This window comes from Lithobates pipiens, unplaced genomic scaffold (assembly GCF_037356315.1).
Source record: "Lithobates pipiens isolate NorthernLeopardFrog02 unplaced genomic scaffold, aLitPip1_a1.2 Scaffold_10, whole genome shotgun sequence".
Lineage (NCBI taxonomy): Eukaryota > Metazoa > Chordata > Amphibia > Anura > Ranidae > Lithobates > Lithobates pipiens.
In genome coordinates this window covers 206,058,111-206,083,748 of record NW_027507686.1, presented here as the reverse complement: position 1 = coordinate 206,083,748, position 25,638 = coordinate 206,058,111, and the positions used below count along the sequence as shown (strand labels likewise).

The window sequence follows — 25,638 nt, the reverse complement described above, 5'->3', positions numbered from 1 at the left end:
CCTCCAAAGTCCCAATGGGTTTATTCTTTTGCTTTGTATCTAAATAGCAGGATGTGGCAGGAATTGTACAGATCTATACAGCACTAGGCTAGCATTTTTAAAGAAAACAATATAGCATACCTAGAGTAATTGAAACTCATGGTAGTTCATTTTAACAGTAAAATTCTCTAAATTACAAATAAAGAATAATTGTTAGTTAGGCCCCTTTCACACAGGACGGATCAGTAATGATCCGCCCCGTGATGATCCGCTCGCTCAGCGGGGATCGCTCCGTTGTCCCCGCTGAGCCGGCGGCGGACAGGGCGGTCTCCGCACACTGTACAGGGACCGCCCTGTCAGCTCTCCACTCTCCTCTATGAGGATCGGATGAGCACCGACCGTCTGTCCGTGTTCATCAGATCCGCTCTACAGACGGATAGAAAAATAGGATTTTCCTCCGTCTGCAGAATCGGACAATAGCGGAGGCGGATGATATCGGGTGTCTGCGGATGTTCATCCGCAGACACCCGCTGTCCCATAGGGATGAATGTATGCCCGTATTTCATCCGCAAAGGATGGATGAAATACGGACATATCGTCCGCATGTGTGAAAGGGGCCTTACAGTATAATCATAAAATATTTATCAGGAATTATCACAAAATGTATAACTGTGGTCATTGGAGAAGGTCCTCCTTACATTGGTGGTCATTGAGAAGAAAGTGCCTCTTATGCCGCGTACACACGATCGAATTGTCTGGCGGACTTGGACTTTATAACGAACGGACTTGGCCACACACGGACACTCCGAAAGTCCGGCGATTTCTAGCGCGTTGACATACAACACGTACGACGGGACTAAAAAAAAGAAGTTCAATAGCCAGTAGCCAATAGCTTCCTTCTTGTACTTGCTTCAGAGCATGCGTCATTCTTAGTCTGCTGGACTAGCACACTGACGAGTGGAATTGTCCGCTGAAAGCCAAGTCCGGCGGACATATTTTGAGTCAAAACTACTTTCTAAGTCCGCCGGACTTTTACGATAAAAAAGTACGCTGGAGCCCACACACGATCGAATTGGCGTACTGTGATCCGGCGCACTAAGTCCGCCGGACAATTCGATCGCGTGTACGCAGCATAACAGATATCTAAAAGGATGGATGAATGATGACATGCCATTGACTCTGCTAAGTGATGTTGGCCCCAGAACTATGCAAGCACAGAGGGAGATTAGTCTGCTAAAGCTTAATGAACCCCTAAAAACCTTTTGAAGATCACGGAATGCTGGGTGAGCATGGATGCCGTAAACTCTCTTGGCATGGCCGAATCTTGCATCATTCTGACAGGCAATGCTTCAGAACTGGAACAGATGCACCTGAGCTGCTACCTCCTGTGTAATGCCTGGTCAGCCTCAAGAACACAGCACTCAGCCTGGGAAGTCTCTGCAAACCTCCATGTGCAATCCGTGTAAAAAAGGGAGAAAGACTGGTGCAATGAAAGTCGGCTAAAACATTTTATTAATGCAAGTGAACAATAGTCAAAAATCCACTGTGTTTCGGCCATCAGGCTTTAAAGTGGTTGTAAACCCTTACACACCACTTTTCCCTACAGATAAGTCTATAATGAGGCTTATATGTAGGTACTGGAAATATCTCCTAAACCTGCACGGTTTAGGAGATATTTACCATATACACTAGCACCGACATCATTGGCACATGCGCACTGAAGAAAGGGCACAATCGTGCTGTTTCTAAAGGGAGTGACGTCAAGCGACTCCAGCTATTCACAGAGCCAGAGTCCATGGCCCCAGAAGGAAGAGGGGTGAAGATGGATGTGGCCACCAGCAGGGACCTCGGGACATTGTGGGCTTCGTTTGCAGGTAAGTGCCATATAAAGGGCTAGTGTGCGATGCATACTAGCCCATTATGCTTTTACTTTGTAGGGGGAAAGAGAGAAAGTAAAACAGGGTTTACTTCCTCTTTAAAGTGTTCATACACCCAGGGCCCTGCATTCACTATATCTGGTCTAAACTGCTAAATACCTTTTCTCATTAGCAGTATATAGCAGTCTTCTGGCCTCTATCAGTGCCTAGTTAAAGCTTGTTTGCAGAGTTCTCATACTGCACTGCCTGTCCTATAAGGATGCAGGACCCCCCACCCTCTGTCTGGACAGTGCTGATTGGCCCTGTGCTGATCATATGCACCCTCCCAAGAAAAAAAATAATAATTCTCCAGCAATACACACCAAACTGAGCATGTGCAGCCTTACTCCAGTAACTCTGTCTTATCCTGACGTGTTATGGGGACAGTGCAAGAAGGGGAGGATTTATGCATACAGGATCAATGCAGAGGATTAACTACTTCCCACCTGGCCAATGTACATATACGGCCAGGTGGGAGCTCTCTACTTCTGAGTGGAACGTTCCTAACGTCCATCAGAAGTAGGGGGATCACGCGCGCGTGTGCCCGCGCAACGGCGCGGTCCCGATGCGCCCGTGTCACCCGGACACGGCGCATTTCGGATCTGCAGGAGGGCTCTGTGATTGGCCCTCCTGATCACATGACAGCCGTGTCCAATCACGACCCTCATGTGATGTAAAAAAACAGCCGGTCGCTAGGCAATCTGCTCCTCCTCTCCTCACACGGAAGACATCGCTGAGGAGAGGAGAGCAGATCGCTGCAGCCGGCTGATGATCAGTGAGTATGAGCTGTTTTTTACAGCTTTTTACTCACTGATCACCAGTCTAGTGAAAACACAATGTCCCCACACAGTATAAACACAATGTCCCCATAACACACATGTCCCCAAAACACACATGTCCCCAAATAATAAAAACATATGTCCCCAATAATAAAAACACATGTCCCCCACATAAGTCCCACCAAAATCACATGTCCCAATGATTATCTGCACACATATGTCCGTGATCACCTGCACACATCTGTACATGATCATTTGCGTACATATGTCCGTGATCACACAAACCAATTATTATACACTTAACCATTTTTTTTTTACCAAGGACATGTAGCAGATTACATTTTGGCTTAAATTTATGACAAAATTTGATTTTGTTGGATTTCTTTTAAAATAGAAAGAAGAAAATATTGCTTTTTTTTTTCCAAATTTCTGCTCTTTTTTCACTTATATCGCAAAAACTAAAAATCGGAGTCGTTAATAAATATCACCAAAATAAAGCTCTATTTGTGCAAACAAAATGATAACAATTTAATTTGGGTACAGTGTAGCATGACCGCGCAATTGTCATTGAAATTGCGAGAGCGATGAAATCTGAAAATTGGGTTGGGAAGGAAGGGGGCGAAAGTGCCCTGTATTGTAGTGGTTAATCCCTTAGGTTCCACAGTGAGTATAACAAGCATGCTTTACTGCATACACTGACTGACTTTACTGTTGTGGGTTTAGCAACACCTTAATCATGGCTGCCATGTTTAAGGCCTGATGGCTGAAATGCGTTGGAGTTTTTTGGACTGTTGTTCACCTGCATTAATAAAACAATGTTTTAGCCGACTTCCTTGGCATCGGCCTTTCTCCCTTTTATGCGCGTAAGGCTTCAGAACTTCCTGACCAATGAGGCTGTCCATCAAAGTAATGGGCCATTAAGGACATGTAAAGCTTATCAGCTTATCAAAAAATGTCTAGGAATTTTGACTGTCATCCATATGCTTACAAAAAATTATAATATTTTGCAAATGATGATATTCCATAAAAAAAAGTTCCCTTTAAATGTATGTAAAATGAAATAGTTATAGCTTTTGTGACAAGTGATTTCTTTTTGCTTTTTCAGGAACCTTGCCCTACGAATATAAGATAGTGATTGCAGGGAATCATGAACTGACTTTTGATAAAGAATTCATGGCAGATCTTGTTAAACAGGATTACTACCGCTTCCCCTCGGTTTCCAAATTGAAACCTGAAGACTTTGATAATGTGCAATCACTCATCACTAACAGTATTTACTTGCAAGATTCAGAGGTCACTGTGAAAGGATTCAGAATATACGGTGCGCCATGGTGAGTAAATACTTGATGATTTGACTTTTTATTCTTTTTTTTTTATCCGTATTGGAGAGAACTATTTACATTTCGTTAATCAGTATGTTTAGTATGTCACACAGCTAACTAATTCAAGGGTCCTCCTAAAGTGACAAAGTATATTGTATTGTAAGCATTGCTGAAACGTTTTCTGGCCACATTTGCAATAAATTCATATATACAGTTTATGTATAATATAAATATATATATATATATATATATATATATATATACATTTTACTGTATATTGTATACTGGATATCAGTGGGACATGAGGAGGAGACACGGCCAGTCACATGACCACCGGGAGCCACCGTGAAGTATGGTAAAGGAGGATTTTTTTAAATAATACACAGAGATAGTAGGGCACTGTAAGAGGAGACAGAACAGATAGTAGATATATACCGTATATACTCGAGTAAAAGACAAGTTTTTCAGCACTTTTTTTGTGCTGAAAATGCCCCCCGTGGCTTATACTCGAGTCAATCATTTTTCTGCAACAAAGAATGACATTTTCCGAACCGACTTTGGGGCCCAGTATCTCGGGGCCACTTGGTGCTAGGAATGCCAAATTTGGTGTGCAAACCCAGTGGAACTAGCACTTTGCTGCAGAAAAGTGCTTGCCTTTTTCTGAACTGACTTTGGGGCCCTGTATCTCGGGGTTACTCTGTGCTAGCTTTATATATGTTGTAGTGCTAGTTCCTCTGGATTTGCACGCCAAATTTGGGGTTCCTAGCACCAAGTGGCCCCGAGATACAGGGCCCCAAAGTCGGTCAACTGTGTCCATCTGCAGCAATGTCATTTCGAGACCCTCTGGGTCCAGAGACCACAAATTCTTTTGGCTGCAGCTAGAGGGCATCTGAGAACCCTTAACTACCGAGTTTGAAATTTGGGGGACCTATGCCTGCAAATAAGCACAGTGAGGCTGCAAATGGGCATTGTTGACCCTCTTTTCCCCTTACAGTAGCTGCGCATTTCTCACCTTAGGCTTATACTCGAGTCAATACGTTTTCCCAGTTTTTTGTGATAAAATTAGGTTCCTCGGCTTACATTTGGGCCAGCTTATACTCGAGTATATATGGTATATATATATGTTATTCCTGCAGCAGGAAGGGGATGGAGCGACATTGTCACTGGGTGACACAGATAGAGGGAAGGGGGAGGAGGGGGGACAGAAGGTAGCAGGCTGCGGATGACAGAGGCACGCAAACAGATCACAATGTCAGGGGCTCAGCAGCCATGATTATGGTGATCAGTTAGCAGAGGGGAGGGGATAGCCAGGCAGGATCAGCCAGGTGTTACAGGGGGCCACTGTGCTGTATACAATGCTTTAAAGGAGTAGGATTAATACTTTTTTTTTTTATCTAACAAACAGTTTAAGCCTTATATCAGTGAGAGGAATAGTTTGCCAAGGCCCGCATAGAGGCTAGCAAAGGACTGCATCCAGATCCGAGACCACTGCTTTAAATTTTTGAGTTCTGATGTTTCCAGTGAGTAGTACAGTTACTGCTTCAGCATGCAAAGACATTTTAGACAACTGTTCTGTTCCAGTTTGGCATAACTGTGTCTCTGTCCACAAGGCCACCTCCATAAACACATGGTTTGATAAGTTTGGTGTGGAGGAACTGGAGTGACCTACACAGAGCCTTGACCTCAACCCTAAAACTTTAGGATGTAAATACCTTGGGTATAAAATTGACCCAACCTCACAAATGCTCTTTTGGTAAAATAGGCACAAATTCCCAGACAGTCCAATAAATCTTGTTGAGGCCATTATAGCTTCAACAGAGGAGAATGGGGGTAGCTCCATATTAAAGGCCATATATTTTGTATGTAGTATGTATATAGTATGTATACTGTGTGTGTGTGTGTATATATATATATATATATATATATATATATATATATATATATATATATTTATATATATATTTATATATATATATATACACACTGAGCAAAATTATAAACGCAACACTTTTGTGGTTGCCCTGATTATTGCGCAGGTCAGTTTGCTGGCCATGCAAGAACTGGGATGTTTTCAAATTCCAGGAATTGCGTACAGATCCTTACAACATCGGGCTGTGCATTATCATGCTGCAACATGAGGTGATGGCCGTGGATGAATGGCACAACAATGGGCCTCAGGATCTCTTCACTGTATTTCTTTGCATTCAAAATGCCATAAAAAAAATGCACATGTGTTCGTTGTCCATAGCATATGCCTGCCCGTACCATAACCCCACCGCCACCATGGGCCACTCGATCCACAACGTTGACATCAGCAAACCGCTCACCCACACAATGCCGTACATGCTCACTGACATCTGCCCTGTACAGTGAAAACCAGGGTTCATTCGTGAAGAGAATACCTTTTAAACAGCTCAAGCACAACATTTCCTGGATTATGGTTAATGAGCATATGACAGCCATCTTGAACGATAGAATGCAGATATTTAAGAAGGTCTGGGTCCCATGTGTCCGATATCTGACGGGAGATCCTCGATCTATACCAGTGTAGAGAGGACTCGGGGTGGCGGGATTTGGTGAGCGGGGTCATTCCTTATTTCTTTCTTCAGTCTTGCTCCTTTCTCTTTCTTTTTTATTTTTCTCTGCTGGAATATAAAGAAAAGTTTTCTGGCCTACTCCCTAATGCACCCAGAATGGGAATTATTAGCTTAGTGAGATCCGGTTTCAAGGAAATGAGGGATGTGGTCTCCTCTCTATGAAGACGAGACCCCTTTTATTAATGAATAAGATAGATCTTAGTGCATCTGAAATTTACTGGAAGCCATAAGTTGACCTTTAACTCGAGAGTGCGAAAGATAGAGGTTCAATAGTTAATGGTAAAGAAAGATTGAAATGCAGTTTAATAATGTCACGTATATAATAATAACTGAAAACAGGGGTTACCCCATGGAGACATGGATAATACATACTATATCACCAGTAGAGATATCTATTTGAAAGAACGTACATTGTAGAGATAGTATTTTTTTATGTTTTCTTTTTTTATGTTTTTTTATGTTTCGATATTTATTGAATATATATATATTTTACACTGTACGAGCTTATTGTAAACACCTTTGAATACTCTTTTGTGAAAATTTGAATAAAAATATTGAAACGAAAATATATTGGATGAAACGTAGAACTTTATTTGTAGATCTAATCATGGGTGTCTGAAAAAAGGGGCAGGGGGGGAAATTGCCCCCCCCCCCCGGAATCATCAGGTGGCTTGAAGTTGCACTGTGTCTGTGTGTTGTGTTAAAATGTCGGCCGCGGCTGCAATCGCGGCCGCAGCAGACTTTTTTTTCTAGGTCTGCAGCTGCTACTATGCTGCTCTCTGCTCTGACACTGTCCTGCGTCCTCCCCTCAGCAGCTTGGCTTTTCCACGCCCCTCCTCACTGATTGGCTGCCTGTGTAGTGTGTAGGTGTGTTGTTATAGATGGATCCACCCACTCAAGTGCGAGCCGCCGAGTCATATGCTGGCAGTCTGCCACTATGTAGATCCAGGCCGACACTGCTACCGCCCTCTCAAGTGCGAGCCGCCCAGTGATATGCTACCTGTGCCTAGGCAACATAAGAACCCCCGAGGAACCAAAGGTAACAGCAGTAAGCAGCAGCCAGGACTCCCAGGAGGAAGAGCATTTTGATTTATTTATTGCTAATTTGCTGGAAAGATGTGTCTCTTTAGTGTATTATGTTGTTATTATCATCACTAAAATACAGAGGTAATTCATGTCTTCTTCACTTTGGATTAGAAGTTACTACTCAGGCCAGGCGTACCAGACTAGTCCATGCCCATATAATTTATATAGCCTAGAGAATGCACTGTACACCTTTTTGTATTGCAATACATCTGTTGTAGGCATATTTTGATCTTGATGAAAACAGCTATACAGACTGTATAGCATTTTTCATCAAGATCAAAATATTGTCAGAACAGAATGGCACCACATGCATTAAGGGCACACGGGCGCCGCCCCCTTTCTCCTGCCATCCCTCTATCACCTATAGATAGATTCATGCATTGCATGAATCTATCTATGGCCCGCTGCCACCCCCTATTCAGGAGCCGGACCATTTTCAGGCGCAGGGCGCCTGAATTACAGCGGCAGGGGGGTGTTTTTGAAGCACCCTTTATATCACTCCCCACCTGCCCCCCCTGAAAAAAGTTCTGCGGACGCCCATGGATCTAATGTTTTCATTCTGCAATTATTGGCAAGTTTGCATCTAGCTTAGTGATAAATAAGTTTGAGAAAGGTTTTTCAGTTTCTATGGACCAAATCATCTTGGAACACTAAAGGGTAAATTTATAAAGCAGTGAACGTGACTTTTACCAAACATAATCACTGTCATTTTAAAAAAAAATGAAAAAAATTGTAGACCTTTCAGAATCTTCTGCAGAGATTGTTTGCTGAATGTGAGATTCACTGCTTTATAAATATATGCTAAAATGTTTTATAGGTACAGTACACCCACCAGTCAAATTGGCAATGTTGTTTTTAAAGGCAGTAATTGATTGGCATGTCCATACGAGATAGAAAAAGAAGGCCTGTTTTCTGTTAGCAGTGTCAGGAGACATTCTCTTGAGCTGTATTGGAGTTGGGTAGGTACAATGACTTGTGGGCTGTAAACCCTTTGCTTGTTTTTATCTGGCTCTTGGAGAACTTTTCCTCCCATGGTATAAGACACTATTCCTCCCACTAACACCAAAGATAAGGCACCTTTTTTTTCACTTACTATAGGGCACTACTCCCACTAATACCAGTTATGGGGCTCCATTCCTCCTTCTACTGACCAGACACTATTTCATTTATTTACTCCTGCTGACCAATAAGCCAGAGACATTTTCTATGACTACAGATGCTGGGGCATATGCTACTACTGCTGACCAAAGTCCAGCCCCCTAAAGTCTGAAGGACAGTAAACTTGCCTTTGTTTGGAGAACCCTGCTCTACACAGTGCCATGTTAAGATGTTTTATCCAGGAGACTAATGTTGGGGGGAGTGCATGGATAACCTCTGCTGGTCTACCAGTCTGCATGCCAAAAACCAAATCTGGACATCTGGCGGATAGTCTTCCTCAGCTAATAGGAAAAGCAATCAAATTTTCTGATCAAGAGGATATTCAAATATGTAACACATTGGAAATAATTTCTGTTACCCCCTGTCCAGTATTAAGTTCATTTGGGACACCTCCATAGTTTATGAATTGGAATCCCCAAACTGATAAATATGCATTCCCTCATAAGGCACTATTGTCACACATATAAGTATGAAAAAAATTGTTAAATGTTTATTAATCCAAAATCAAAAAATTCAAAACAGAAGTACGGCATTACAACATTACTCCTAAAACAGCTGTCCTGAGTGACATAAATGAAATGATGTGCTGTCATTCACCCAACACGTTTCAGAGAAACATGTCTCCTTCCTAAGGGGTGCATAGAGAATCACATCTCCATAATACAATGTCATGCATTGGATATGATAACAAATGTTAGCCTCTATACAATCATATTCTTATATAATAATTACTCACAATTGAATGGACAGTGGCGAGCATAAAACTGCCGTACAAGATTAAAATTGTCACCATCCTGCCCAACATCCACCAGGTGTTGTTGTAAACCCTCAACCCCAGGGGGTTGGGGGACAAAGGGAGAAAAAAGGAAAGAAACCAGCAACCACTGAGGCCTGGACTTAACAATGCTGAAAGAAAGTAAATAAAACAAAAGTAAAGCTGGAGCATAAACATATATTATCCTGTAATAGAGAATATATATACAGCTAGTCTATATGTCCAGCAAAATGTAAACCAAGAGGGGACGAGAGCCAGAAAAGCAATCCTACCCGTGATGCCCGCGTACACATGATCGGATTTTCTGGCAGAATTCCGCTCAAGCGTGGCTTGCATACACGGTTTCAACCGTTAAGAACGTGGTGACGTACAACACTATGACGAGCCGAGAAAATGAATTCCGAGCATGCATCGAATTATTTCTGAGCTTACGTAGGAATTTTGCGCATTGGAATTGCTACAGACGATTTGAATTTCCGATCTGAACTTTTTCCTTCTGAAAAATAGAGAACCTGCTCTGTCTTTTGCTGGAGGAAATTTCACCAGCAAAGGTCCGATGGAGCATAAACACAGTTGGAATTTCCAATCAAAAGCTCTCATCTGACTTTTTTCTGGCAGAATTTCCGATCATGTGTATGGAGCTTTAGTGTGTTGGAGGTCTGCAACTTGAAATATATAAAAAACATCCCTAAATAGTGTTGTCTGGAGAATACCAGAATAGCAGGAAAGCTGGGGCCTCAAAAGCATACAATAATAACTACAAGGAAATATACAGATATAAAAATGCAATACCAAACATTATTAAGTTATAAATAAGCCATGTCTTGTATTTTTATGAGAAACAGTAAGTATTTCGTAGGGGATGAAGGAGTGCTTATGTAACTAATTCAAATGAGTTCCCTTAAGCAACCCAAAAGGAACAAAACCAACCAGACTGGCTTGTTGGAAGTTAGAAGCCACATTAAGGCATCCAAAAATTTAATTGAAGGGCCCCATCAAAAGGTCTTACCTGGCACAAAGGTATAGTGGTGTCTTGGACTGCACTGAGTGGTTGTGAAGGGCAGGATACTACATTGCCTACCGGGCTAAACGCCTTATAAATATCTCCTGGCATAGATCTCCCCAAATCCCACACACATGGGATTTTGGACAATTCAATGTATCCCATCTACCCATGGTGTCCTGTAAGCATGATGTAAAATAAAAATGATTCATCTTTGTGAAGGGGTTGATGATACTTGAGGTAGTAGAGGGAAAGCAGCCTTCCACTAGATTGATTTTAATGTACTTAGTGTAACTTTTTCCTTTGCTATACTCATTTGCTACTAATTTATTCATATTCAATCTAATGTTCTTACTTTTTACCAATGCTGATTATTTTCTTTTTTAAATAATAATCTTATTGGGTTAATCTTGGTGTAGTTAATGCTTTATAGTTTGGGTTAGAAAAGGGATAAATTGATGTTTTATTCCAAACATTGTGAAATGCTGCCATATATTCATGTGTACCAGTTGAATCACATAATTGGAATACAAACATCTTACATGAAAGGTTACTACCTTTTAGCTCTGTGGGTGTGCACAGAAATGTTTTTTCGTTTGTTATTAAGTCGTATTTTATTGAGCAAAATAGTTTTTGTGTTGGCTGTTGGCTTTTATCAGCTCTTTCATGATGCAGTATGTGTTCACTTCAAAGCTCCCGTATTGATCTTTGTGGTCTCTTCAAGAAATGTTTGCATGTTTAGAATGTATTAACGTTTTCTAGCAACAGGCAGCTAAAGTTCTACGCTTGGATGTATGTCAAAGTTTATTTTTTTTAGTTTGTTTGGTTTTTTAAAGGTTTTCCCTTTTCTCAGAGAAGTGTTTTATGATGAAGGACTAAAGCCATCCATAGCAACGCATTAGCTCTTCTTGACTTGGCACCACCACAAATCAAAGAAAGTCAAAGTATTTTATTTCCATCCATTTACTAAGAGGTGAAGCATAAGCTGTACTGGAAAACTTGTTGTTGTAGGTGTTAAGCCCCATACACACTATCAGATTTTCTGCTGATTTTTTTCCTTCAGATTTACCAAAACCATAAAATATGAGGTCAAACTTTAGGAGTTTCAATTTGTATGCAATCAGGCAGGCCGTTCTACTACATGGTTTTGGTAAATCGGAAGACAAAAATCAGCAGAAAATCTGATAGTGTGCTTGGGGCTTTAGAAACATTTGGCTACATACATAAGTCTGTGGTACCTTTTGGTGCCTTATCTTTAGGGCCGTGTCTTAGAGAATTTTCATGACAGTATTGGTTCAGTTCCAACTAAAGTCACACAACTTTTCATAATCATACCTCTACTTTCTTGTTATAGCAGTTAGGTATGATATGTAAATATGTGTCAATGGGCTCCATTCACAAAGCGGTATGTTTCCCCTTATAAAATGCGGTAAAATACTGAAAAGAAAGCTCTATTTGTGTAAAGAAAATTATAAAAATGTCACATGGTTACAGTGTAGCATGACCACTCAATTGTCATTCAAAGTGTCACAGCACTGAAAGCTGAAAAATGGCCTGGGCAGGAAGGGGGTTAAGTATATCTATCATCAATCATGCTGCCCTCCACTGAGAAAAAAAAAGGTCCACTTGCGCCAAAGGCAATCGTAGTCTGACAGTTCTTAAATAATTTAATGGTAGGGTCAGCTGGTGACATCACAGAGTGACTCCACCCTTTTTGACGTCATAAACCCTTTTGGGTCGGCGATGGCAGTGAGCTTCGTGATTGACAATGGATCTACACCGGGAGAACCCCGCTGACAGCTGATGACTGATCGTTTTCTAAGGATGCGGCAGCTGTCTGCTCCTTAACAACCATGTTGTTTATTGGTTGTTAAGGAGTGGACGGCTGCCTGCTCCTTAACAACCAGTACACATTCCACACATACTGCATGCCTGTATTACTACTTAATTTTGCATGCAATTATTTATTTCCTTCTGTGAATGGATTTTAATGCTTTTTCTTGTGGTATTTACTGAGCGTTTTCACCATTTCTCTGTAAATACCGAAAACAGTTTAGTGAATTGACAGTTTCAGAATAGCATTCCATTTTTAGGCAAAATGTGTCCTGACAGCTAAATATCTCATGCAAATTCACTCTGTAAATGGAGCCCAGTATGACTGGGAAGGCCCTCCCTCCCAGACCTCCTGTTTTCATCTTCGTACTATAGTTCCATCCCTTAGGCTGGCCATAGATGCCATTTTTTTTTTTTCAGGGCTGATTGAAAAAAAAAAACTTGCAAAAGCGAGGTGGATGGAGGAATCCTCCCTTTTTTCCATTCTTTGGGACTGTGGCACCTCTGCTGTCAGAATACACTGATCAGTGGTTGCAGCTGATCGAGAAAAAACACTCCAAGCGAGAACAGCCATAGATGGATCAAAATTTGTTCATTCCTTGCTGAACTGGTCGAATTTCAATACATTCAGCTTAAGCAATGCCCCTTTTATCTGCTTGGTAAATCCTGAGCTCACCTTTCCCCCTCCCTACTCACATCAATGCTTGCAACCAAAGGAAACTGAGGACCCTCACCTACCCCCGCCTGTCCCCCCCTTTTTCTATGTTGCCTGTTGTATGTCCTCAATTAAAAGAAAAACCCCAGTCAACAAGATTGTCACAGATAAAAAGCCGATATTCTCTTTTTGATTTCTCTCGATAATGATCACAAATTCTAGGCAATGTATCCCTAACTGCCTTAGATTTGCAGCCAACAGAATGACCCACATACATTATATTGTCTACTTTGTATACCAGATGTGTTGTGAAAACTCCATCATGCATTCTGTAAAATGACCTGTCTGTACAATGTGTGTGACCTTGTTGATTACTAAATAAAGGATTTGAAAAAAAAAAAAGAAAATGACTGTGCAGTCCAATAGGCACATATTAAAGGCTCAGTAATTTAAAACAAAACCAAAGAAAATTCCCAGCTCAACTCGCCAGCCAGCCTGCTACCAACCAAATTAACCTGTCTTAGCCCTTGTACACGCGGTCGGAATGTTTTCTATCGGACCGTTTTGTCGGATATTCCGACTGTGTGTGGTCTTCATCGGACTGTTTCCGTCGGAATATCAACTTTTCCAACTTGCCGGTAAAATTTTCCGACAAAATGCTCCTATCGGACATACTCCGATCATGTGTAGCCTACTCCGATGGACAAAGTGCCACGCATGCTCAGATAAAATTCCTAGGCCAAAGCTATTGGCTACTAGCCTGAATGTAGTCCAGTTGTAATGAAATAACGTCATCACGTTATGTACAATCAGATTTTCCGACAACTTAGTCCGACCGTGTGTATGCAACATCACTTCCGGACCTCTTCCGGAATTAATCCGTCGGAATAACTCCGACGGATTTGGTTGTCGGAATCTCCGACCGTGTGTACAAGGGCTAACAGTTAGCGTTCAAAACAGGGGTTTAGTTAGCTCACATTTGCAAATACATGCATAAGCTGCAGAGGCCGTGAGAAGGCCCTCGATAATCAGCCCTTGGTAACAAATCAAGTCAGATACACCCCGTCCTTTCCTCAAACTGTATGAGGATAATTTCGATGTGGAATGCAGCCATTACTTACTCTAAAAGAAAAGGTATTTTATGGCATTTCCAAGCAAAAATCAATCATAGATCATATCATGTAAGGGTACATGACTATGAAGAGATAAAAAGATGTGAGACTTCTAAAATAAATCTTAGTTTAAAATGATCTTTTGATTTATGCTACTTACATTGAGTAGAAGGCACCTTGTGTTATGTGGTCAGCAACTCTAGCCTTCCCCCTCCACCCTTTTTCATCCCACTATGGGGCGCTCTCTGTGATGGAGAGCTTCAGGTACCAACAGTGAGGACGAGGCAGGTCAAAGCCAGTGACCACACAGGTTGGTCACTCTTCCATAAAAGTTCTCGGCTCCCAGAGAGCACTAAAAAGAAAAGGAATCCAATGTTTAGGCACTTGGTGGGTCCTACTATTCAGTGCAAGTGGCAGCATTATAAGTAGGCCATGCCCTTGGACAACTAAATCCTGTCCGTAACTGTCAACAAACACCTACTTTTAGTGAATACTAAATGCGTACCTCCCAACATCTTTAAATCTATAATCGGTAAAGAAAAACCCTGTATATCAAACCAGTCTTATATTACGCCAAAGGTTTGTTTATTCAACTCTGCCCACATGAACATCAGAAGATGGGACTATAGAAGTTGGGACAGCTGTATTTTTGATAAAGCCCTGTGCTTTTGGTTTCAAAATCAGATATGTTCTGAGAGAACAGGGGTGATTCGATGGTGAGGTGGTTGGCTATGTGTGAATAAAAATTCACTTCTGTTTGTTTGGAGCCAGCTGAGTACATTTCTTGTGGTCATGTGCACTGCTCTATGAACACTACACATCCCATAGACTCTAGTCCCAGAAAAAAGCAAGAAAGGGTGGCTAAGTTCCTATATACAGTGGTACCATGTAGAACGAATGTAGCCACTCTCTAACAGGAAGTCAGATCACAGGAGCAAAAAATAAAAAAGGAATTGAGAGATTGGGAGGAGGCTGAGAGCAATAAAAGGGACTTTTTGAGTTAAGATTATATATTTGAATGATTTTTTTAAAACCAGAGTTTAGTGTCACTTTAACCACTTCAACCACCACTCTGAGGGCTTCCACACTGGAGCGGTGCGCTACCAGAACGGTAAAAAAATCCTGTTAGCAGCATCAATGGGGCAGCGCGGCTATACCGCCAGCAAAATGCCTCTGCAGAGGCGCTTTGCGGTGGTTTTTAACCCTTTCTCGGGTGCTAACGGGGAGTAAAATCACCCCGCTAGCAGGTAAATAGCGGCAAAAATCCGACGGTAAAGCGCTGCTAAAAATAGCGGCGCTTTACCGCCGACGCACATCCCCCCCAGCGTGAAAGGGGCCTAAGGCCTAGCTACTCAATTCAAATGTAAACTGCTGGAAATGTACATCTCATCATAGTCCAAAGCCAGTTCTTCCATTTGTTGAATGCTTCCAGAATGTTAATGAAGGTTTCACAACCGGAGTCATCTAATTGTGGAAAGGCTTTCAAGTATCTGCTTCTACGGAACCAAACTACCCAACCATTTTCCTAGATATTTATTCTTTAAGTTGGCCCCCTCCGCATTTCCCCGCGGGAGCATAATAAATGTGTACAAACTGGGTTTAATTATAGGAAAGTGCAGAAATTGTACAGGGAGTTACACGTGTTTCAGTGTAAAGGTCACCGTGACCAAATTGCTTTTTATAAATGTCATGTTACTTTCTCGGTTTGCAGCCAAGTATGCAAATCTTGTAAGGACTCGATGGTAGACACACCTGCCCTGGAGATACATTGGGCTGTGCCCTGAAATGATTCTATAATTTAACGACTATTGTAATGTAGTGTGAATGGCTTAATTGGAGGTGCTTGGTGACACGATGCAGAAAGAAGTAGTGAACGGTGACTGGTGACAGCCAATCAGAAATCATCTTTCAGCAGCACAGCATGAAAAGTATGATAGTATTGGGAGTTGAAAGTAACTGTAGGCTATTGCTAATCATTGCTTTTTTTTGTACTGTGATATTAAATCGTATCTATGGTCAAATATTAATTTCCACATTGTATTTCAATTATTTATGGCCTATTTCTATTGATCTGAACAATCTTGAAGTTGGTAAACTGAAGATCCCACGCATTTATATCCTTGAATTCTGTGACACATATGTCCTGTGAGTAGTGCCCAGGCCAATTTTTAGCTTTCAGCGCTGTCACAATTTGAATGACAATTGCGCGGTCCTGTGACGTTGTACCCAAATAAAATTTTGATTGTTTTTTTTTCCCAACAGATAGAGCTTTCTTTGGGTGGTATTTGATCACCTCTGCGTTTTTTATTTTTAGCATTATTAACAAAAAAAGAGCGACAATTTTGAAAAAAAAACCACAATATTTATTACTTTTTGCTATAATAAATATCCCATTTAAAAAAAAATATATATTTTCCTCAGTTTAGGCCGATATGTATTCTTCTACATATGTTTGGTAACAAAATCACAATAAGTGTATATATTGATTGGTTTGCGCAAAAGTTATAGCGTCTACAAAATAGGGGATAGATTTGCCATTTTTATTATTATTTTTTTACTACTAATGGCGGCGATCTGCGATGTTTATCGTGACTGTGACATTGCGGCTGACAGATCGGATACTTTTGACACTATTTGAGACCATTCACATTTATAAAGCGATCGGTGCTATAAAAAATGCACCGATTACTGTATAAATGTGACTGGCAGGGAAGGGGTTAACACTAGGGGGTGCTGATGGGGTTAAATGTGTGTCCTAGAGAGTGATTCTAACTGTGGGGGGAGGGGACTGATGAGGCTAGGAGACCGATCGGTGTTCCTCTGTACAAGGAACATACGATCAGTTCTCTTCTCCCCTGACAGGACGTGGATCTGTGTGTTTACATCGTGGCCGCCGGGCACACACATTGGGTCCCCAGTAATGCGCTCTCCACAATGCTGGGAAGCAGAGGACGTCATATGATGTCCACCCGGAGGGAGGAACGGTTCCTGGTGCCGTCATTTTACAATATGGCAGTAGGGAACTGGTTAATGTCTGAGTTTTACAAACCACTTTAACTCTAAACTAGTTACCTGTGAAGGCTTTTAAAGCGTCACCTTTGGAGATTTTTAAATACCATAGTTTGTTGCCATTCCACGGGTCTGCGCAATTTTAAAGCGTAACATGTTAGGTATCTATTTAATCTAACATCATCTTTTATATTTTACCAGACAATTGGGTATTACCGGTATACTATATTTATTTGCACTAAAATTCATTAAAACATATTTTACCAAATAATTTGTATTTGATAAAGACCTCAAATATAACATAGCATAAAAAAATTGCAAAAAACACCTTTCCAGAGCCTTTGTTTCAAGAAAATATATAATGTTTGGGGGTTTTAAGCAATTATCCAGTTTAAAAAAAAATGACCAGAGCACTTTTTGCAATACAGCAGTCGTGCAACGTTGTACCCAAACAAAATTGACGCCCTTTTTTTCCCCACAAATAGAGATTTCTTTTGGTGGTATTTGATCACCTCTGTGGTTTTTATTTTTTGCACTATAAACAAAAAAAAAAAAGAGCGTCAATTTTGAAAAAAAAACACAATATTTTTGACTTTTTGCTATAGTAAAAAAAATCGTAATAAATGTATATTGATTGGTTTGCGCACAATTTAAACAATCTAAGCAATAGGGGATAGTTTTATGACATTTTTATTTTTAATTTTTTTTGATAGTATGGCGGCGATCTGCGATTTTTATTGTGACTGCGACATTATGGCGGACACATCAGACATTTTTGACACTATTTTGGGACCATTGTCATTTATACAGCGATCAGTGCTATAAAAATGCATTGATTACTGTTTAAATGACACTGGCAGTGAAGGGGTTAACCACTAGGGGGCAGTAAAAGGGTTAAGTGTGTCCTAGGGAGTGATTCTAACTGTTGGGGGGCTGGGCTACAACACACAGGACAGTGATCACTGCTCTCGATGACAGAGAGCTGTGATCTCTGTCCTGTCACTAGGCAGAATGGGGAAATGAAATGCTTTGTTTACTAAAGCATCTCCCCGATCTTCCTCTCCATGACACGATTGCGGGCACCCAGCAGACATCGAGTCCATGGGAAACCCTAGAAAAAAAACAAAAAACAAAAAAAACCTGCAAGACAAGTGCATACCGAGCTAGTATGCATTGCATACTAGCTCATTATGAATTACTTACCTGAGATTGAAGCCCCTGCAGCAGTTACTTTTGGGTGTAGCGGGCTCCAGTGCTGTGATTGGCTGAAGCTGCGATGACGTCACTCCCGCGCATGCGTGCGGGAGCCGCTGGTATGGGCACAGTCTAACTGAAGCAACGGCACATAGGTGCCGTTGCTTCAGTGCACATGTTTCGATGACGTTGGCACATGAAAATACAGGGGATATCTCCTAAACAATCCAGATTTAAGAGATATCCAGTGTAGCTACTGGTAAGCATAATTATAGGCTTACCTGTAGCAAAAAGTGATTGTAAAGTGGTTGTACAACCACTTTAAAACTTTAATAGACCAATAGGACTGCCATTCTTTGTTTCAGTTTCTTTGATAATTCTCATAGTTTCATAGTTAGTTAGGTTGAATAAAGACACCAGTCCATCCAGTTCAACCTGAGAGTGTCTACAATTGTCCCTTTTCCCTGTACATTGCTATACCCACATCGGTCCCTATCCTCAAGGAGCCCACAATCCAAGGTCCCCATTCATATACTAGGGCCAATTTTGGACAGAAGCCAGAAGCCAATTAACCTACCTGCATGTCTTTGGATTGTGGGAGGAAACCGGAGTAGCCGGAGGAAACCCACGCAGGCACAGGGAGAACATGCAAACTCCAGGCAGGTAGTGTCGTGGTTGGGATTTGAACCAGCGACCTTCTTACTGCTAGGTGAGAGTGCTAACCACTATACCACTGTGCCACCCATTACACCACTGTGCCACCCTCATGATTGAGGTATTGCAGATATTATGGCTGCATTAGCCTTTGAAATCCCAACCCTCTACTTGTGATCAACAGATGATAACAGCTTTTCTTTTTGGAATTGAAAAAGGATATAGCAGCCATTTTTTTAAACAATAAAATACAACTTTATTATCAAAAAATACATCTTTATTCTTTTTAAATATCTGAACTTTAATGACCACAATCTCAGTACAATAACTAACCTTTTTAAAGTCTAGGGTCTTAGAAGGCAACTTATATTTGACTGACCTGCTGTAAATAGGCTTCAAGGCCCTCAGCCGCAACTACACAGACTCGAGGACAATTTACTATTAAGATACCCTCAATACAGCCAAATGACTCTTAAACCATTACTGCCTTAAATTTACTAGGGTAGGTACTCCCATACCTGAGATGGGCCCAACCCCTCCTTCTCCAAACTTTTAAACCGTAACTGCCTTCTAAGACCCCTGCCAACTTCTACGACAAAATAGACAATCAAATAGACCCCCAAAATCACATAATAATGCCACAAAGCAATTCCCCCTTTTTGTTATCTTTCTGAGCAACAAGAATACAAGTGAAGAAAAATAATAGAAAGGAAAACGGAAAAAACAAAAGAGCAAAAAACGTATTAAAGGAGTGAGGGCAGGAGAAGCTAGTTCTACGCTGTACCAGCTCCGACTGACTCTGAAGCATAGGCACTACCCAACTTACTTCACCAAAACTCCACCCTGTCCCACCCTTGCTTTCTCCAATCAGATGGGACACTTTACCTTTAAACAAAAACACATTTTTTAACCCTGCGATACTCTAGCCCAGTGATGGCGAACCTTTTTGAGTCCAAGTGCCCAAACAGTGACACAAAACCAACTTATTTATTTCAAAGTGCCAACACAAAATTAAGCCTACAAGCGGCTCTGTACAGAGGATGGAACTGATCATCTCTCTGAATGAGCCCTAAGGGACCAAAAAAATACGATTCTGCCAGATTTGCTCAGAATACAGGGTTCAGGAATGCGTTGTGCTCAGAATAGAGGTTGAAGGAATACATTTTGCTCAGAATATAGGGTTTAGGAATGCATTTTGCTGAGAATACATGGTTCAGGAATGCAATTTGCTAAGAAAACAGGGTTCAGGAATGTGTTTTGCTCAGAATGTACTCTGCAACATACACTGACCTACTTGAAACATACACTGACCTACCTGATACATATACTGACCTACCTGACACATACTTCCTGCACTACTCACCCCCCCATCCCCCCATGCACAGGGTAGGCAGTATTGAGTCCCCGCCATCCAGTCACTCCTTGTCCCAGCGGCTAGGAGGTCAGCTAGCAGCCACTGCTACTCTCCCATAGCCATGGTCTGCTCCGAGTACCACCCCTCCTCCTCCGCTAATTCACAGGTCACAGTATATTTGCCAGAGGGACATGCTGTACCAAAGCAGTCCTGGGGCTGGGGGAGCTGGAATAGGGTGCCGCAGAGAGGAATGCCTGAATGCCTCACCGGAGGTTTAGGGGTCCGGGGGAGGCAATAAGCTGCAGCACAGACTCTTGGGACGGTAGAGGATTAACTTTACACCTTTCTAAATGTCGCACAAGTGTGGCACGCGTGCCATAGGTTCGCCATCACTGCTCTTGCCTGTCCTGCCAACCATGTCATGTCAGGCCTTTCACTTATGCTGTCCATCTAGCTCAAGGGCTTATTCTATATCTTGGACCTTGAAGAATGGAGTTCCCCCCTGAAAGCTTGTCCCAAAAATTTGGATGTTAGTGCAAATAAAAGGGTCCAGCGAAACACTTCGTTCCCCCCTCTGCTCGGCGGCGCCGGCATTCTAACTGTGGGCACTCGGCTGTGGCTTCACAGCTGGGTACCCACTGCGCCTGCGCGCCGTGATTGGCCGCGCAGTCATCTGGGACCTGTCACGTGTCCCAGATGACTGACAGGAGGGAGGGGGCAGAGCTGAGCCCTTCCTGTGCCGAGGGGACGTCAGGAGCCCAGGCACTGAAGGAGCCAGACTACGAGGGACCCCCTAGCAACAGGCATTTAGAGGTGAGTTAAAAAAAAATCCAAATATTTTGGTGCATTTTTATTTTTTTATGTGCAACACCACTTTAATTATTGTTTGCTGCAAGTGCACTAATACGGCTACAGTGATCTCAAGCAGACCAAATTCAGACATTTTTAGTGTAGTTGTCATTGTTCTGTGTATTGCGGAGCACTTCTTGTCTCTCTTGTCACTTGTAGGTAGGCAGTGCGCACAGTCTTATTGAATTATTGGCATATACCATCCAAATGCTTTTAAGGCATTTCAGCTAAATTCTTAAATAGCTCATCGAAGTCGTTGAAGACTGGGGCAAGCATAATGGCTTTTGGTAATTCAACATACATTTTGTTTTGTGAGTGAGAGGCTAAAAGCCCTCTGATTGCTCTGGAATGTTAGTTTGTCTCATTGCGAATCCCCTCTGATGGAAACTCCTCTCTAAGCTTACTGAAAAGCTGTGTAGTTATATCAGGTTAATTTGGGTGAAGCTGAATTGCTTAGAGTAAACCATAGCTAACTTTATAAAATGCAAACCCGCAATCATGGCATATAGCTGGAATTGCCTGCTGTTCGGTCTCTTGTACTCTGCTACCTAAAAATGCAGCGTTTTTTAGGCATATAGGCATTTTTTTTATTATTGATAAAAATGCAGCCCGCTGTTTTCAATGTGCACGTAAATATGTGCGGCAAATAGATCAGTAAAAAAAAAAAAATGCAGAAATGTGCATTGCAGGTCAGTATTTTATGTGCAAATATGTGTGCAGAATGTTAATTTGAAGAGATTGGAATCACATTCTGGGAGCTAGAATTTATTTTGCATGTGAACGCACAATATGAATGCACAAAATTTGTGCCAGGAATACTGATGCTCAGATTTTGCACTCTCCAGTTTTCGTAAATCAGCCCCAATGTCTTGCATAATAATAACCTAAGGCCCTCATCCTGTAGCTTCCCACTACCCTATGTACAAACACTCAACTAAATAAAAAAATAAAAAAAGTAAAACATTACAAAGGAAATGAAAAAAGACCCTAAACTCATCTCCGCTGCATTTGCCTAGGTGAGCATGATATCACTGGACTTTATTGTGGGATCCTGGGAAAGCTAAGAATACCAAATCCCACAAGACCTCACTCATAAACCAGTTCTAGAATGTCTTTCAATGAGATTTAGAATCCCAAGATCTGGAAGTGAAGCCCAGTGACATCACCAGTGCCTACAGGAAGGATCACAGGGGCCCCTTTGGACAGCAGCACTGTTATTCTGGGGGAAGAGAGTACAGTTTTTCTTTTGGGGGAAAGGTTTTATCATAATGTATTATTTAAGTAAATAAAAGCTGCCTTCTCAACACTACAAAACGCCTCATACCAATCATTGGAAAAGTCATCGCGTCCCCAGCGAGCAGGACTGGGTTGGGAAGGTGGTGGAGATCATGGAGGCAGAAGAATGGATTGCTACCTGCAGGGGCACCGAGAAAGCTTTGATCCAATCTGGACCCCAGGGCGGACTCATGCAGCTGCCTCGGCCAGAGTTTGCTCTAGTTTGGATCTTGCCTTGCTAGCGTTGGTGGATTCTGCAGTTAGGCAACTTGTCCAGGAGAACCAGAACCAGAAATAGAACCAACATACCTAATCCTGTAGTATTTTTCCAACCAATGAACCAGGTATAACTGCCATTTTCCGGATGCCTCAGCGGTACTTTAATGTCTTATATGTTTCAACCATATTTCATAAGTTCTTTACCTATTGCAATATTTTTCTCAGTTCTCTGTGCGCTCCTCCTCCCTCCCCATGGTTTGGGGGGAATGTCCATTGAGATCAAATATCTGGGACAGAAGAGGACTTACAATGGCTTATATTGAACTTGTTTATATTGCTACCTTTATCAGTGTTTTTCAGTAACGTGAACACTGATCTCCTTTCCTGCTTTTTTTCCTGTTTCTTATTTTATGTTTTATATAATTTTGTGGGTAAAGAAAATGAAAGTAATGAAAGTAAAACAATTCCGTGCTATTGTTAAGTAAGTAAGTAGCAGTACAAAAAAAATGTCCTGTAATCATTTACAACAATAACAGTCCTTTTATGCAATTTCTTTATGTCACATTTGTTTATCTGTGATCCACACTCTTCTTACTTTAAAGTGCTCCTTTTCACAAATGTGCACCACCACCTATAGTAAGGGAACCACTCACCAGATATCTTTGGGCCACCAGGACCCTCACAACTTGGAATTCCTTTATGTTGGTATGGGCTCAACACAATTTAGTGTCACCAGCAGGGATACCCAGATAAATTTGGGCCACCAGGACCCTTACAGCTTTTATGAAATTCTTCTATCTTGGTATGGGCTCAGCATAATTCAGTGTCACCAGCAGGGATACCCAGATAACTTTGGGCCACCAGGACCCTCACATCTTATATGGAATTCCTTTATGTTGGTATGGGCTCAGCATAATTTAGTGTTACCAGCAGGGATACCCAGATAACTTTGGGCCACCAGGACCCTCACATCTTATATAGAATTCCTTTATGTTGGTATGGGCTCAGCATAATTTAGTGTTACCAGCAGAGATACCCAGATAACTTTGGGCCACCAGGACCCTCACATCTTATATGGAATTCCTTTATGTTGGTATGGGCTCAGCATAATTCAGTGTCACCGGCAGGGATACCCAAATAACTTTGGGCCACCAGGATCCTCACAGCTTTTATGAAATTCCTTTATGTTGGTATGGGCTCAGCATACATCCAATGTCAGCAGCAGGGATATCCCAAAATGAAAAAACAATACCAAAAATCATGTAGTACGTTAATTTAAAGCTTTTTACCATAAAAGCATAAGCCAGTAAATTCGTATTTCCTTGTAGTGGCACCTAATATAAATCGTCTAGTTTGTTTAAAATCCTCGCCGCTCATATCTATGAGCTGGCGTGCGTTCCACCTAAGTTGGATGTCGGTGACACAGTGGGTGACACTGAATTATGCTGAGGCCACACCAACATAAAGGAATTCCATATAAGCTGTGAGGGTCCTGGTCACCCAAAGCTATCTGGTAAGTGGGCCCCCCCTTACTATAGGTGGTGGTGCACATTTGTAAAAAGGAGCACTTTAAAGTAAGAAAATTTTGCATCACAAATGAACACATGGGGACATAAAAATATTGCAGAAAAGGCTACTATTGCTTTAATTGATAACAGGACATTTTTTCGCTGCTAACAATGTGGATCGATGTTGATTTATGTATCAGATTTATGGGGTACACTTTAATAGCTAGTGCCTCAACATACAAAATGATATGATCTTTTTGGCTATATACGAAAATTGATGGCAGCGGGTTGATAAAAAACGAGGAGGTATGCAGGAGGCGCCATTTCATTTCTTATTCATTATTTTATATTTTGCATTGCCTAAAATGTAAAAATTAAGATAATATAAAATAAATAAATAAAATCTGACCATTGTAAGCAAATCATTAGTAAATGGTTTCTCTCAACCCTGTAACTGCTACATCTGCAGAACAGCTTTATCTTTTGAAAAACAACAGACTTTCTAGCTGAAATAAAGGAAAGAAAGCCTAACTTTTTTTTTTTCCTTTGTTCTTCTATGGGTTTTTTTTTTTTTTTTGTGCTGTTCCAGCCCTCCTCCCTCTACTTTGCTATCGGAGGGAAGAGGACAGAAACTAGAAAGATAAATTGCATTGTATATGTTTCAAGATAATGTTTGTAATTTTCTGAAAATGCTGAAAATAATAATAATAAAAAAAAAAAGAATGGGAAAAAAGGGAAAAAAAATTAAAATTGGGAAAATGAATGCAGCCATCACATCTACGAATTAGTAATATAATAAATGTTTTCTTTTGGTTTAATACCGTTTTTTTACGTGTACAATACTGCCCCTTTTAAAAGAGACAACATATCGTAAACATCCTTTCTTTTATTTTGGGCCTGGATGCCATTCATTGATGTTATCGGAAGGTTTCCTAAGCACTGTTAGATCTTGTTTATATAAAGTTTTTCCACATCTGGAGCGTTGCATATTTTCAAATGCTATGTGGTTACTTTGGATTGAAGGCTTGACGTACAGTGGATTTTCACTTTTATTGGACAATGTTCTGTTCATCGCTAGTGTTGCATTTGTAATCTGCTGTTGATATGTGAATCGTGTATAACATTGCTTTGGACACTGTATGAAAGATTATCTTCTACTTCTGAGCAGTATATTATGTTTTATTCTATCTTTTTTAGCTTGGCTGCTTTCAGATCAAACGCTCTTTATTGCATCATAGGACCCATAGTACATTGGTTACACCGACAAAATGGTTGCACATGGTATAAAGTAACTTCAATAAAGCTTTCAGCTTGTTACTTTTGCCTCTGACATCAGATTAATTTTAGGAATGCTGGAAAGT

The 25,638-nt window shown here is 41.2% G+C and overlaps 1 protein-coding gene across 2 annotated transcripts in view; it reads left to right on the top strand.

Moving 5' to 3' along the window:
* MPPED2 (metallophosphoesterase domain containing 2) overlaps positions 1-25,638 on the top strand; it is a 323,138-nt gene that overhangs the window by 161,742 nt on the left and 135,758 nt on the right. For both annotated transcript variants that reach the window (XM_077460864.1, XM_077460865.1), the window contains exon 4: positions 3,780-4,005. In XM_077460864.1, coding sequence (XP_077316990.1) covers positions 3,780-4,005 — 226 coding nt within the window. The remainder of the gene's footprint in view (positions 1-3,779; positions 4,006-25,638) is intronic.